Source organism: Natator depressus, chromosome 4, assembly GCF_965152275.1.
Source record: "Natator depressus isolate rNatDep1 chromosome 4, rNatDep2.hap1, whole genome shotgun sequence".
Taxonomy (NCBI): Eukaryota; Metazoa; Chordata; order Testudines; family Cheloniidae; genus Natator; species Natator depressus.
In genome coordinates this window covers 9,975,555-9,992,127 of record NC_134237.1, presented here as the reverse complement: position 1 = coordinate 9,992,127, position 16,573 = coordinate 9,975,555, and the positions used below count along the sequence as shown (strand labels likewise).

General features: G+C 45.5%; 1 protein-coding gene across 2 annotated transcripts in view; it reads right to left on the bottom strand.

The window, feature by feature from the left end:
• CSGALNACT1 (chondroitin sulfate N-acetylgalactosaminyltransferase 1) overlaps positions 1-16,573 on the bottom strand; it is an 85,217-nt gene that overhangs the window by 18,175 nt on the left and 50,469 nt on the right. For both annotated transcript variants that reach the window (XM_074950375.1, XM_074950374.1), the window contains 3 exons: positions 15,004-15,911; positions 4,397-4,613; positions 2,457-2,558 (listed from right to left, as the gene is read on the bottom strand). In XM_074950375.1, the coding sequence (XP_074806476.1) occupies positions 2,457-2,558; positions 4,397-4,613; positions 15,004-15,637 (953 nt within the window). In that variant the 5' untranslated portion in view covers positions 15,638-15,911. The remainder of the gene's footprint in view (positions 1-2,456; positions 2,559-4,396; positions 4,614-15,003; positions 15,912-16,573) is intronic.

Below are 16,573 nucleotides of genomic sequence, written 5' to 3'. Positions count from 1 at the left end.
CCTTTTATGGGGTCCTTAAAAGAAGAGACTTTGGAGGGGAATGCTCACTACTGTGACACTGGCTGACTGAAAGAAGGGGAAGAAGCAAGCTTTACCCCCCTGGCTGCCGCCCCTACCATCTCCTAGAAACTGGAACTTCTTAGTCCAAATCCCAGGAGAAGTCCTGACCAGACCAGGCCAGAGGGAGGAAGCCAGCCAGATGACAGCACCCCCTCTAGTGGCTTCAGCTAAATTCTGACCACCACGTGGGATCTGAGACTTTGTGTCTCCCCCTTTCCTCTGCCCACCACCGCCATGTATCCTTTTCATTCCCTACCTTATTTCTTCTTCTCTTTCCTATCCCTCTCCTTTTCCTTTCTGTCTAATAAAAATCTGGCTTAGCCAGCCAAGACTATAGATTTTTGCGACACTGCTGTATGCCTGTGATCAGAAAGGCAGTTAAAAGCAATGCCCTGACCAGCCCGATGATGGTACCAGTTTGCCAGGTCTCAGAGCGGCTGATCAGCCCACATGCTGTGCCTGTGTTTTTCCAGCAGCAAGGTTGCGAGTGAGAGTCAACACCAGAGACAGAAGCTGCATTTTCTATCTTTGCTGTTCTTTCCTCTTCCCTTTGTGTGTGTGTTTCTCTTGTTTGGTCTTAAGAAATAGAATGGGACTTTAACAACAACAGCATCAAAGACAGCTCCAGCCCATTCCAGTGAATTTCATCTCTTTTCTCCAAAGAGGACAGTCATTACCTTCTAAAAGGCTGTCAAATAAGGCTTTTTTCTCCTTCTAAAAACTCTCTCCAGCTAAAGGGAAAGGAACATGGGATACGGTTCAAATAAAAGCCTCACATAATACTTTATATTTCAAATGTGTTAGCTGTTTCCTTTTCTGTATTTTAATAAAAGGCTAAAAATGTTTAATGGTGTGTTTGCCATGGTACTAAGCAGGCTGAAGTCTCTGTATATCCAATCCCAAACCTTGTTTAATATGGTTTCATGTTGGTCAGTAAGTGACAGGGTCATGTTACAGACCTTTGACTCTTTGGACCCATTTATTCCATTTAGATTACTGCAACAAACTCCCCTCAGCCTTCTCCTCGATAGATTAAACATGCCTAATTCTATCAAACTTTCCTCCTAGGCCTCGTTTTCGAAAACCTCTTATTTTCGTTGCTCTCCTCTGGCCTCGCTCCAATTTGTTCCCGTCTTTCTTAAAGAGGGGTGCCCAAAAGCGGTCACAGTACTCCAGCTGAGGCCTCACTGGTGCTGAATAGAGCAGGACAATTACCTCCCATGTCTGATATAGGACACTCCTGTTAATATATCCCAGAATGACATTTGCTTTTTTCACAACAGCATCACACTGTTGACTCATTCAGTGTATGATCCAAGATAATCCCCAGATCTTTGTCAGCAGTACTATCACCTAGCCAGTTATTCCCCATTTTGTAGTTATGCATTTGATTTTTCCTTCCTAAGTGTAGCACTTTGAATGTCTTTAATGAATTTTGTCTTGTAGATTTCAGACCAATTCTCTAATTTATCAAGGTCAGTTGGAATTCTATTCCTGTCCTCCCAAGTGCTAGAGACCTCTCCCAGCTTGGTGCCATCGCAAATTTGAAAAGTGTGCTCTCTACTTCATTATCCAAGTCATTCGTGAAAATATTGACTAGTACCAGGGCTGAAATTCTCAAAGAGTATTTCCCAGAGCGCCCCATGGGAGGTGGCAGGGCTTGGGGCATCAGTCTTGCGGGTTTAAAAATATTTATCAGAGCTCTGCTCCAGACAGCTCCAGCTGAATTTAAGCCCTGAATAGTACTGAACCTAGGACAGACCCCTATCAGGCCCCACTAGATACTCCCTCCCAGTTTGACAGTAAACCATTAATAACAACTCTTTGAGTAAGTTTTTCAACCAGTTGTGTACACATCTGATAGTAATTTCATCTAGACCATATTACGTAATTTGCTTATAAAAATGTCATGTCATAATAAAGGTGGAGAAAAGGAAAGACAGTTCACTATTTCAGACTGGAATTTTCAAAAGGCCTAAAGGAGTTAGGTGCCCAAATCCCTTTGAAATTCAGTGAGATTTCGGCATCTAAATGCACTTAGGCCCTATTGAAAAGCCCAGCCTACCTGCATCTCTCCAAGTTAAGCTTCAGTGCCAACAGATAGAAGCTGCTCATGCAAAGGTTAGAGGAATTCAGGCCTGATCATTGTTACAGATGTCGAATGGGAGTTACGCTGGCCTAAGTCCATGATTCTAAATATTAATATTCACAAATGCAGATCAGGGAGCATCAGGGTAATGTCATTTCTGACTGGCACAAGGGAACTCTCCAAAGGGGAGGGGAAGGATGAACTATCCCCCTGCTGACAGTGCTAGGGAAAGGCAGTCTGGCTTCTCGGGCTGTCAGTGTGTGAGAGGAGCATGCCTCACTAGGCACCAATCTAGACCCATACTCACTTGGAGGTGTTTTCAAGTATTGCTTTCACTTCATTCATTTGTTCTTTTCCAAAGTAAACTACAGTGAGGTGAATTCTCCCATCCTGCTCAATGCCCATTTCCCTAGAACAGACATCAAAAAAAGTCATTCATTGCCCTTGGAAGTTTGCTTTCCCAAACACCACCTGCCATCTCTAGCTGGGAACGTAGGATGGTGCTGAACTCTGCAGGCCAAATTCTCTGTTGGTACCACTCCACTGAGATCCTTGCACCAGCCCAGTGAGATCTTTGCAGCCCTTCATTGAGATCCTTGAATCCATCCAGAGCTACACTGGCTCCATTCGAATGAGCTTGCAGGATGGGGCCTAAGATACTTCATAGCTCTGCATTAGCAGGCTATAAATCATCATCTAGTAGTTATCTGAGTTATGGCAGAGCACTATTGGAATAGCCCATCCAGTCACCTGGATGATGGACGGAAAGCCACTGTAGGAAAGCCTGCAATTGTGCGGCAAACTACTAAAGCCAGCAGGTGCTACCTCAGCACCCACGAGGCCGTGAGAGAAGGGGGAATTCAAAGAGGGAAATAAAATCCTGTACCCTCATTTCTATTTCTTCTATATACTAGCATGTCTAGTTATGTCCCTGAAAACTGTGTAAGGAGTATCCACTAAAATTAAACTCTCAAGACAGACCTAAGAAGAGCTCTGTGTGGCTTGAAAGCTTGTCTCTCTCACCAACAGAAGTTAGTCTGATGAAAGATTACCTAACCTGACCCACCTCCATTTCTCTAAGAAAGAGCAAATCATGTGGCCTAAGAATATCTGCATCTGTCAAGATGTGTGTCCTTCTTGGGCAACTACACAGTTAAGTTATTTGGGTGTCTCTCAATTTTCTTATCAGAATGCAAGGCCCGCCACTGGGCAGGTTATTCTTAGTTCTGACTGGGAGCTACGTCTTGATTAAATCCATTCCGGCAATTGCTATACCCATGTTGGGAAAGAAGGCCATAAAGGAAGAGCCTTGATCAAAAGTAACAAGGAGAGAACACCTTTGAGTCCAGGCACGTTTCTTATTGCCTTTCCGTCACGGCCTCGACACGCAGTCCAGAGATCATACAAATCATAGAATCATAGAATATCAGGGTTGGAAGGGACCTCGGGAGGTCATCTAGTCCAACCCCCTGCTCAAAGCAGGACCAATCCCCAATTAAATCATCCCAGCCAGGGCTTCATCAAGCCTGACCTTAAAAACTTCTAAGGAAGGAGATTCTACCACCTCCCTAGGTAACGCATTCCAGTGTTTCACCACCCTCCTAGTGAAAAAGTTTTTCCTAATATCCAACCTAAACCGACCCCACTGCAACTTGAGACCATTACTCCTTGTCCTGTCCTCTTCTACCACTGAGAATAGTCTAGAACCATCCTCTCTGGAACCACCTCTCAGGTAGTTGAAAGCAGCTATCAAATCCCCCCTCATTCTTCTCTTCTGCAGACTAAACAATCCCAGTTCCCTCAGCCTCTCCTCATAAGTCATGTGTTCCAGACCCCTAATCATTTTTGTTGCCCTTCGCTGGACTCTTATTTTCTAGAAACCTTCCTGTGCTACTTAAGGGAGTGAAACTGACACATTCATTGAAGTGGCTCTGGCACCTGCTCTCTCAAAGATGGAAACAGCAAGTTTCCGATCGAACGAAACACCTCGTACATGGTGCATCAACTTCAGAAACACTGATGACTGCAATATAACCTTTTCCCTTGGTCTCCGCTGCTAAAACTAATTGCTGTTCATGTGAAATCTCTGTTGATCCACGCAAACGCAAATGGATTTTTTTAATGATAAATTGATGGTTTTATGAAAAAAATTTTTTTTTCCACTGGGAAAATCCCTGGTGCTTGCAAAATTGCATCATACTACATAAAAATATCAAGATAGCTATAGATCCATAAAAAGGAACAAACCTGAAATTTTGCATAAATTGTCGAAACTTGCTGGCTCTCTTTGCTAATGGGACAACAATGTTAATGAGTGTGTTGGCCATGTTGAGGTTCTCATTCTTCACTTTCATGATGGGACCAAATGGTCTGAATAAAACAATTCGTCTGAATTCCTGTGATCTGTCTCCTTTGAAAGTCAGCTCATACAACGTGCCTTTGTCTTTTTCTGTCCGGTACATGCCTGTTAGAAGAATATGAAAGAAGGGAAACATTAGTATGGAACTGGATTCCCCAGGAAGAAGTTGCAATATTAGGTTGCTTTTGTAACTTAGACTTAGCAGCAAATAAATGAAACTTTTCCCCCCACAAAAAAAAATCAGTCTACGCACCAGTTCTTCCATAGTTTGAAACTAGAACTCAAAATCTGACGGGGGACAGTCTCAGATTTTAGGAAGGTGACTTTTGTATCTCCCATAAAAATCCACCCAGATTACAAGTATCTGAGAATCACCATTTGCACACACACAGTAGAGCTTGGTAGATGCTTGCTCCTTAATTTTCAGGATGTTCCAAATGCACACAGCTGCCAGCCACCCCCAAAAACATTGAGTCCACAGGGATGGAAAAGGCAGGGGGATTTTGGAAAGGAGCTCTCCCCACACATTTGATTCCTCCAGCCCCTAGAGAAGTAGGTTCCCGATACTGACAAGTATCTGAAGCTACATTACCAGGTTCCCCCCCCCCCCCCCCCCGGAGAGTTTTTATTAGACACAGATGAAAAATCCTGTACAGAAAGTGTCCAAGGTCCTGGTAGACACCATCTTCCTCATTATTAAATTGCAGAACCAGGGAGTGAGGAAGTGACTATAGTGAGCTCTCATTTTTGAGATGCTTTCTAGAGACGTGGAAGGTTTATCCCTCCAGGGTAGTAATGTCCATTGGCTCTGAGAGGATGTCACGGAACCCTGCCCTTTGCTTATGAGCAGCAGAGACCTGGACATCCTGCTTGGGATGCTCACTGAGGGGATTTCACCCTGGTAAGCAAGGTGACCAAGTATGTCATCATGAAGACCCCCTTGTTGCCACACAACTGCAACGATCACCACTTTGGCTTCTGAGACCATCCATGGTGCATATGCCTGGCAGCACTGGAGTGCAGGGAACCAGCTGTGAATCTGAGACATCTCTGGTATGACTGAGCTGGTATGACAGTAATGACCTTCAAAATAATGGAGGCCAGGAAATCTCTGGGTGTGGACAGGTGCTAGAGTTGATCTCAGGAACTCTTTCTTGAGGCTAATTCAGAAACTGTTTGAGCCACTTTAGATCTAGGATAAACCTAAAACACCCAGTTTTCCTTGGGGCTAGGAAGTACTTTCAAGACTGATTATGGCTGAGGTTTTTCAAAGAATTCTTGGGGAAGTTTATGATTCTATGAGTTGGAAGCCCAAGTCCCACTGAAATGCAACCAAAGCTGGGTGTATTACATCCTTAGGCTTCTTGGAAAATTCCAGCTTATTTGTATTGTGGTAGGCCTTTGGCTGGAGTCAGGAGAAAAGTCTTTTTCTGCCAGGACTTTTTCAGGCTCAAAGGCAGACTGCCCCCAAATTGCTTAGGTCCCTTGAAGGGTTAGTCCAGAAGCTAGAGTTTGGTAGGTGGTCACGTCCCATGAGTGAATGCAGATAGGTCTGGACAGGGGCTCTGTGGGTTTAGCCCCTATATGGATGGAGCCGTGGGTGTAGCCAGACAGCCAGCCCCCCCCCCTCAGACCAGCATTGCGGAAGCCAGAACAGGGCACTTAACATAAATAGCAGCACAGCCTTTGAAGCTGTGAGAAGCACAGGTGTGCTGCTACAATGTGCCTCTGGGAACATATACAACGATTGGGCTCACAGCAGGCAGAGGCCCTGTGACAGACATGGCTCTTAGCCCCTACTAAAACAGCATGATGCACACACACCAACATCCTAGGTGGGAAAATATTTACCCTAATAAAAGGAATGTCCAGTAGTTGACACTTATTGTTTCTCTCCCTTGCAAGTGTAAACTACTCTTGCGAGAGCTGGCGTCACCCAGATAGACCAGCCCCAATTTGGCACAAGAAAGGAGAAAGAGAATAAAGGAGTACAGAGATATAAGTAGGGGACCTACAGCACCATGATTTTTGAGAGCTTTTCACTATCTATCTGCTGGTCAGATAAGTGACAGCCTCCCAAGGCTTCTGCAGCTAAGAGGGTCCCTAAGCCTTGTCCCTTATTCGTCTTTCCGCGGAATTGAGTGACCGATCCTGGCTTGGCACCGCTGGAATCGAGAGATGCAAGGAGGGTAAGAAGCTCCCACACCTGATCTCCTATCTTTAGTGTACACATATTTTGAAATAGAGCTCTATACTTTGTTTTCTTTCTTTGGGATTGTAGCTTCAGTTTTGTAACTTGTTTGTGTGTGTAACATCTCTACATTTAAATAAGTAGGCACTAGCAATTTTGTAACCACATGATTAGAATCTAGTTTAATAAATTTTGGTAACCATTTGTGCATAAGCCTGACTTGTTTCTCTGGTTTACTGTGAAGCAGCCAACACAATTAAAGAACCTCAGCCGTTTTGGCTATAAAGCCTGGCCATTAGGTGAGAGTACTAAGAGCCTAGCGTTGAGTTGTGCTGCCTCCACGGGGCAAACTCTTGGGGCACCTGTCAGTCAATCCTGACTGCCCGCTGCGAAGGAGCTCTGAGCTCTAGCAGTTAAAGTCACGGGTGTGGAGAGGCTCTTAGTGCTGCCATTGGGGCACCTGTCAGTCAGTGTTGACTGCCCACTGCGAAGGAGCTCTGAGCTCTAGCAGTTAAAGTCACGGGTGGTTAGGACCTTGGGGCATCAGTCAGCCTAGCCCGGGCTGCCCGCCGCGAAGGGACAGTGCGTCCTAGCGGTTAAAGTCACGGATGGTATAAACGGGCATAGCTGGCACCTCACCAAACATCCCTGGCCATCGGCTAACAGTGGGCCATGTCACTGAGGCTGCTAATGGCCTGGAGACCTCAGGACAGGTTCCTGTGGATGAGTTGGGTAGGTCTCCACATACCACTGTGGGACATTAGTTGCATTGCTTGCTGTGGTGAATTTCCTGTCTTTACGCCATGCACTGGGGCATATAGCACCAAACTCATAAAGCCAAAGTGTAATTTTTGATGAACCACAAGGTGATGCTGCTTTTTATGTACTTATTGGGTGAAATTCAGCCTGTGCCGAGGAGCCAGCACAAAGCCAATGCACCCCGCAAAGGCCTGTTCCAAGAACTTGTGGGCTGTAGGTTGCCCACAGGCCTTAGAATTCATCCATTAAGAATGAACCCCCCACCCCCACATTGGGTATTTGAGCAAATCACTTTGTCCTACCCAGGTTCATTGGCATTTTAATTATTCTCTCTCAGACCCACTTCTTAAATTCAGTTTGAAAGCTGCAACAAATTAATCCACTCAAAAGTATAATTGGATTTCTCTGCCTCTCTCACAGGAACTCTGGGGGCTAGCAGAATGCACAGTTAAATGCAGGTCTGCGAGAAACCAAGGAAAAGGGGTTTCCTTCTTTTTTGATCTTGGTCCTTATCCAAATGACCATTTCTTGGCACTCTGTTTTCTGTCTCCTAGCCAATGTCTGATCCATTATAAATGGTATTTTTGCCTCTTGCCCCCATGACTACTTAGTTTCCTTGACACCCTCTTGTGAGAGACTTTGTTACCATTTTTTTAAAAGCCCTAAAAGATGACGGTAACTGCTTGTCCTTTATCTCTGATTTTATGGACATGTTCAGAGAATTCTAATAGATTAGTGACGCATGATTTTCTGTGGCAGGACCTGTACTGGGTTATCCCCATTGTATCATCGTCTAGGTGTTTTATCAGTGTACTTTTAATTATAATTTCAGTTAGTTTACTGGGTACAAAAGAATGATTTACTGGCCTATAATACCCTAGATCACCCCAGACCCTTTTTAGAAATAAAGAGTTTCAGCATTTGCTCCCCTCCAGGGTAGGAGCTGATTTCAATGAGAAATTTCATGTTTTTGTTAACAGCTCAACCACTTCATTAAGTTAATAATTTCAAGGTGTGTTTTGATCTATAAAGTCTTGTATAGTTTGGGCCCTGGATATCTTAGAAACTGCCTCTCTTCTCTCTCAGTGCTTTAGCTGACCAGCTGAGATCACCTGAATGGCTTGAGTTTATAGTTCTTGGATATATATGTCTCAGGGGTGGGATTCAGGTAGAATCAATGGAGGTTCTGTGGCTCTGGAATTTCCTTCCTCCGTTATTCTGATGCAGAGTTTGTTGATGTTTTGAGTATGCTGCAAGGTGCATCTATTTATTTAGGCTTTTTCTGAAGGGATGGCTTGAGAGAGAAGGCTTTAATTAGGAATCAGAGGGGAAGTGGTCCTTTAGTGTCTGTTTTTTTTCTTTAGTTTTTAAACATTATGTTAATTGGTTTGGTTTTTAAAATCTTGACTGTGCAACTAGTGAGACACTCATAGCACATTGCATACATTTGAAAAATAGATACTTCTAATAGCAAAGGCGGCTTAAATTAGATTGTTTAATACAATTTAGCCATCTAAAATTTTCCATTAGATCTTTGCATGCTTTTCTACTCCAGCCAAACAGTAACTATCCTGTTATTTGTTTTCCCTGGGTAAGCAGTTCACTAATATGGAAAGAAGGATGCTTTATCATGCAACTAGATGCCAATTTTCCTATCTCATTATTGTTGTTGTTTATGACTTGTATTACAGTAGAACCTACAGGCCCCAACAGAAACCAGGGCCCCATTGTGTTAGGTGCTGTACACAGTAAAACACATCCTGCTATCAAGGAGTTTACAACCTAAGCTCCCACATCCTGCAAAAATTATGCACGAGCGTAGTTCTGTTGAAGCCAATATCACTAATCAGAGTGTGTTAAATTAAGCTCAATGCATGATTCTTTGCAGGATTAGGGCATAAATAGATGAAAGAAATATGATTCCCACTTTATAGCTGGGAAATCGAGTCACAATCTAGTGATGTAAACACACCACCACCCTTCTGCTTCAGTACTAAGACTCCTTGAATTCTCTGAGGAATTCCTTCATTGTCATTACCATGCCTAAAACCATCAAAAACCTTTTTAACAAGTTCTGTGACTCAAAAGTGTACGTCAAGTGGTTTGAATTTACTGAAAATGAGCTGTGCCTACAAATAAGTCTTGTTAAAAGAAATTGCTTTAAAAGTTTCCCCAAGAAAGTACCAAGTTTTGTTAAATTTAGATAGGAGCTATGATATCTGAACAGGATAATCCGTTATTTTTGCTGCTGTCAATACATTAACTAGTTTCAGAATGTCCACTGATTTCCAAAGCAGCATGTTTGAGATTTGCCAGAATGCTTGGAGTAATCTGCCAAAGCAAATTAGTCCCAGGTTTTTCAAGACAAAGGATTTGCCACTTTGTTAAACACAGGGGCTCAGGGAGGAGTCTTGGAAGCCTCATTTGGACTGGTCAAACAGGAGCTTGGGGGGGAGGGAGGGGGAGAGAAACTGGAATCTAATGGGAAACAGATGGGAAGATGAAAAACAAATTGGAATAGTGGGTTGTGTGAAGCTAGGACAGTGGAGAAAAATATCAGAGAGTTTATGTGAACTAACCGTGCAGACACGCTGTGTAAGTGGAAAGGACCTGCTCTCTGTACTGTAGCTCAGACAGACTTGCTTTCGTTCTAATAGCTAATAGTCAGGGTGCTGTCTTCCAGGTCTAACCCCAATACAATCACAGAATCCTAACAAAATAACTTCAACACAAGAAAGTTATACCCCCAGTTCAGCAAAGCACTTAAAAATGGGCTTAAGCCCTACTGATATCAATGGAAACATGCTTGGCTTTACTTTTCTCTGGACCTAGGCTTACTCCTCTTATTGTCGCATGCCCTCGGAGCCATAACTGGTTTTGTTGTAGCTTACATTTCTCCCTACAATCTCAAATGTTTTCAGAATGTATATTAACCTTACATATGTTCTTCCTCACACGTTCCCTCAACTCACTGCTAGCTAGAGAAGATTCCACTCCCTTCAGGCAGAAACTCACTCCTTTATAAAAGAGTCCCAAGGTGTTTGTGATGCATTTTCACGAGCTCACCCAGCCTTCTCATCTGTTCTAGTGTGAGCTCAGATGTTAATCTGACTTGCCGGAGACTTTCTTGTTTAAAATCCCAACTACTAGACAATCACTTATGTCCTTTCTGACTGAGGACAAAGTCACAATGCTCTGCTTATTCAGCAAGTGCATTTTTAAGGGGTTCTGGGCTTTTTGTGGGTCTCTGCCCCCTTTGATAAAAGCATGTCCATTGAGTTACTAGTACTTCTTTTGGACCAAAGCGCTCACACTGTTTTAGGATGGTGTCATAGCTATTCTTAGCTACTTCCTCCCAGAAGGTGAATGATTTATAAATATTTTCAGTTTCACTACCCACTGTGCAAATTAACAAGCTGACCTGAATTTTGGCCTGCCCTACTGAGCAACAGGTTTCTCATTAACTCATATTGGCTGAACTCACTGTGGCCCTATGGGAAGATGCCTTTGCATGCTTATGCTACACACATTAAAGGTTTATGATCTGCATGGTAACTTTCACTGTCTCCTCTTAGCACTCCAAAACATGGCAGAAAACCAATAAACACAAGAGAAAAAGATAGAGAATTATAACAAGCAGACATGAGTCCCTGTGTGAAAAGAGGAGTATTGCAGACAGCAGCTACAAGGCTAAATTACTAGCAGACGAGAGGAGGTGTGGTTCTCTTTAATTTTTGAACAAGAAAAATGGAAAATTCCAACCCCTGCCAAATATCGCTACTGAAGTCAAACTGGACTTTTGGAAAGTATTCTCAGGCTACAGCAAAGCTGCAGAGAAGGAGTTTAAACTCAGAAACACCAGGAAGTAGTGTTGCTTGCAGATTCCAAACACAAGTGGTTCTGTCTAAAACTGAGGAGGAGGAGGCTGTACTGATTTATTTTAAAACATCCAAACCATGCAGCAGAAACATTTCCATCAAATGGTTTAATTTAATGAGCTGCTTGGACAAACTCTCTCCTTCAGTAAAGCACATGAAATATGAAAGAGGAGAGGGAATGAACTAAGACATCCTGATGAAGTTATCACCTTTCACCACACAAGGCAAGGAATTGCTGTAAATCATTGCTTGGGTCCTGTGTGGCCAACAAAGGTGACCGATACCCGCTGTAAAAACAGCTCTCAAGAGTCAATGAATCAAGGTTTCTTTAGATCCTCTGATGTGTCATTAAGGCCCATATTCAGCAAAGTGCCTAAATCAGTAGGATTTAAGCATGTGCTTTGCTGAATCTGGGCCTACATAACCTAGAGAAAGTCAAGGGGTGAAACCCTGGCCCTATTGAAACAAATGGCAAAATTCCCAGTGACTTCAATGGGGGGCAGGATTTCCCCCATGGCATCCAGAGGCCAGAGCACAAGAGTCAGACTCAGGAACCCTGAATTCTAATCCTGGATCTAACACCAATTCACCCTATTGCCTTGGGCAACATTGAAATATCTGCCTCCATTTGCCCTGCTGTCAGGCAGGGAGAACCACCCCTCCAACCCTGCCACAGACGGTGCTGAGATGGTTCATTCCTTGGTGTTTCTGAAGCCGTTTGAAGACGAAAAAAGTTAAATGTCGTTATCAGCGCAATAATGGGCCAGATTCACCGGCAGGCTCCACCTGCTTTGAATTGCTCCAGAGACACAAAGCAGCTATAAACCTGGCTTAACTGGCCACTTAAACCCGGTTCACCCCTGCTTTGTGCAGCCAGAGTGGCACTGAGCAGTGAGAACGTACCAATGAATCTAGCCGGTTATTGAAGTCTCCTGTGGGCTGTAGCACCAGCAAGGTCTGCTGTCTCCAAATCACGTTCTGTAGCAAGGCACTCTAAAATGAAATGGAATGGTGGCACACCAGCTCCCCTCCCCTGTCTCCTTTAAGAGATATAGGGCCACTGATTTTTGGGCAGCTTGAATTTTTTTCATTCTCCAAGGATGAAAGAAAAAAAAAAAAAAGGAGAGAGAGAGAGAGAGAGACACACACACACATATATGGGAGATATCAGGGACTTTCCAAGTAGTTCTGCACACAAATTTGCTCCTCAGTCAGCCCTGACTGCTCCATTTGTGCAGCCAAGCCAGGTCCCAGAACTAACCTGGAGTAGTGATTTGGTGCTGGAGATGCAGGCTACCATGCTGCTGTCTTGCTAGGAAGCAGGAAGAAAAGGGTTTTTTCACCCCTGGGCTCCTGCCACTGAGAAATGGCATGGTCAGTGGGCTCATTCATGGCTTAGCTAGGACAATGAATGATGCTACCAGTACAGATGCTCTCATTACTTGCTGTGGGTTTGAGTCTGCTCTGAGGGAGCCTTCCTGATCTTACACAGCCTGCACGGAGGCCAAGCAAACCTGCACCAATCAAACATGACACTGCCAAAGGGGAGAAATCCACCTCTGAGCAGGGAGCCAGCACAAGGCCTAGGCCTGGCTGAGTCTCACTTACACATTACACCCCTGCAACTGGCCCTGTCCCTCTGAGGTGACTTCAGAGTGGCCTTATACCATCACTTTGCGTAGCACGGTGGGGTCCTGGCCCAGGGCTGGGATTCTTGGGTGCTCTAGTAACACAAATAAATAATAGCTCATTACTAATCATCTCTCCCTCCCCAATAGCGAGGCAGTTCCCCTGCAGCTTTAGCATGCTCCGGAATTCAAGGTAACCACTGATATGCCATAAATAAGCCAGTCAACTGATCTCCGGCAGGCACAAAATGGGTTTGCTTCCCAGGATATCAGTGGAGCTGCATCTATTCACATCAGCAGAGACTCTGGCCCTTTGCCTGGATCACCTCTAGTAGCCGGTCTGAATTTTTATACTGATAGTCATTTTTGGCAAACAGTGTCATGATGTTTTGTTCTAACCTATCCCAAGAATACGCTGGCTCTCGATTTCTCATTTTCTATACGTTATCTCATGTACACTAGAAGAACCATATTATTGAAATCTAGCTATTGCTGTGTTTGTACAGCACCTAGAGCAGTGGAGTCCTGGTCCATGGCTGGAGCTCCCAGGCAGTAGGGTAATACAAAGAATAAATCATCATCATATATTTATATTATTAAACAATAGGCTGGGGATCTGGAGGGTGCAGGGTGAGAAACAAGCAACTCAAGGTACGTCTACCCGTATGGTGGCCCGTAGAGTACAGACACCACACTCCCAGCAAGCATGGGTATAAACAGCACTGGAGACAGTGAGCTAGGGCTTACGTGACTACCGTAGAGTAGAACAGAGTGCCCTATATGCCTGAACCCCAAGGTATATATCCTACACAGTGCTCTGCAAGCCCAAACAGTGCCTCCCACAGCTACATGGCTATGTTTAGCAGTGTAGCATCTCACTGCCTCTCCGCTGCTGGAGCCTTTCCCTGTCGCAGTGAGAGACTCTGGCAGCAGGAAAAGGCTCCGGCTGGGGGCAGGCAATAGGGAAAGGCTCCAGCAGTGGGGAAAGGGCTCTGGCTGGGGGCAAGCAGTGGGGAAAGTCTCCAGCAGTGGGGAAAGACTCTGGCTGGCGGGAAGCAGTGGGGAAAGGCTCCGGCAGTGGGGAGGCAGCTGGGAAAGTAACAACTGACCAGTGACTGAAGCAGAGATGGTTTGTCTCCACCATTCCAGAGAACGCATTAGCCCCACCTTTGCTAATCGAGATCAGATGAAGAAAGCATCCCTTAGTACCCAAAGGCTGTGGGGTTCATAAACTATTCAACCAAGAGGCAGGGAGGCCACAAAGGTGCTCCTGAATCTGCATTCCTGTCCTGCAAGATGCAGTGACTGAGAGTGGTCCCTCTGGAAAAGGCAGGCATGTAGCACTCTCAGCAAATGTCAGCTAGAAGGCTGCAGCCGAAATGCCAGAAGAGCAAAGAGATAAATTTCCTCCTTTATCTTAAATTCAGCTGGATTAATTAGCCATGCATCTTAAATCTCCTTTACAGCTACTGGCATCAGATAGAAAAAGGGGAATGCAGGCACACGAATAAAGTGAATCCAGGGCTACTGTATTACCAGTGATGAGGTTGCTTTCTAGCACTGCTAACTCTTTTTTTCTACCATGCCTCATGGTCAACATAATATGCAGTGACATGCAAAGTCAGCAAAGAGGCCCAGGACCGAATGGGGAGAGACATTCGGACAAATGCACCACGAAATTTGGCTAACCATAGCACCATGGTGATCCATGTTCATTAGCTCTCAATAGTCGCTGGGACACTGCACCCCATATTCTTCACAGTGATATTATTATAATATAATTATGACATCATCATCCAAAATACGTCAACACCTTTCAGAGTAGAAACGCCCTTTATATTACCCCTGATCTCTAGAGGTAGCCCTTCAGGTCAGGGGTGAGGCACTTTGGCTGGGGATAGCACTGGGAAGCCGTGGCTGAAGCTGCCTGAACTGTGTGTGCTCTGTGGATAGACAGACGCCCATGTGGTAACACCAGAGACCTTCACCAGCACCAAACTCCCACATCAACAAGAAGTCCTGTTCCCACAGGTACAAACCTTCTATGAAGTCCGAGGCTGCGTACATGTGATTGTTTGTGTTGCTATCACTGTTTTGGCTGTTTAAAGTTTCCAGGGCCAACTCAATAGCCTCCGCTAGCTCGTCCCGCTTGTCCTTCCTCACGGGTTTCTCCTCGGGGTGACGTGTCAGCCCTGTCTCCAGCTGATACACCTTCTGCAGGGTGAAACTCTCGAAGGGCACAGCCGCGTACTCCGTGGGCAACTTGGCGCCGGCGTGCACCTCAGCTCTGTCTATTTGGGAGCGCAGGAACTCCAGCAGGTCAGCGGGGGTCTTCTCTGGGTTGCTGCGCTCCAGCCCCGGGCCCAGCGAGTCCGTGTAATGGTCCTGCAGGCTCTTCAGCTGCTCGCTCCGCTCCTGCAGCTCATCCTTCAGCTGCGCGATTTGCTTCTTGAGGCTGTTGATGTAATTGTGGTGCTGCTCCTCCCGCTCCTGCAGAATGGCCTGGTACCCCTCCTTTCCTGTTGGGCTGTTGGCCCTGGGGAATGCAAGCTGCTCATCGATGCCCTTCGGCGTACAGGCCAACATGTAGAGGACGGACACGGCAGAGCAGAGCACCACAAGCAGAACGACCATCCGCGGGAGCCAGGCACTCAGCCCTCGCCGAACCATCATCTCTCCGGGAGCAGGCGTGGGTACGTCAGCACCTACATCGCTGTGCGTGTCCCAACAGTAACCCTAAACAGATGCATGTACGTGCACAAGTGGGTTTCGCAGCTTCCTTCTAAAGTGCTTGCTCCCCTCGAGTATGAGGTGCAGCCTCACGTGTACTTGGCAGTGCTAAGAGCCCAGCTGCAAAGGAGACGCTGTGAGCCGAGTGACACCAGCCACTCCCCACAGTCACTCCCATTGTTATCTTATCAGCTTGCAGTAGTCGGCAAAGGGTGACCTGAAAGACAAGCAACAAAGACCAGTTATGGATCCATATGCTACTCAGTGGTCGAGAATGGACAAGGGCTGTAAGTGTGCACACGTGCAGTAGCATTTCCTACTGTACCTTGTAGAGCTGCCTAAGCAGCGCAGAATGCTGTGTCGTACTCTTCAGCTGTGGACAATGCTAAATCTGTGAGGTGCTAAGGTGCTGGCCCTGGAAATCGCGTACACGTGCGGTATCTTGAGATTCCCCCTACTGCAACATGGGGCATGGATCACCAGCTAGGATTATCTGAGCAGGTCTCACCTCATGGGTTCCCTGCCATCCAGGGGCCTTGGGCATTGGTTGCACCTTGGTCTCTCCTGTTCTCTGTCTCCTGAAGACTAAATTGCTTTAGTTAACCAAAAAGTCACCCTCAACACAGGGTTAGCTGGGTGGAATGTAATGGCCTGTGATGTGCAGGTCGGAGTAGATGAGCTTGAAGCCCCTTCTGGCGTTAACCTCTATGAAACTTTAGACACACTGAGTAGTCCCAGTTAAAGCACACTAGGGAACTCTTAGTGCATGCTAGCAGGGTCCACACAGGCCAGTTAGTGTGCAACACGCTGGTGCTCTTTAGTAGTGTGCCTTGTTGTACCATGGAGACAAGTCCACTGACTATGGACAAGAGGTCTGGG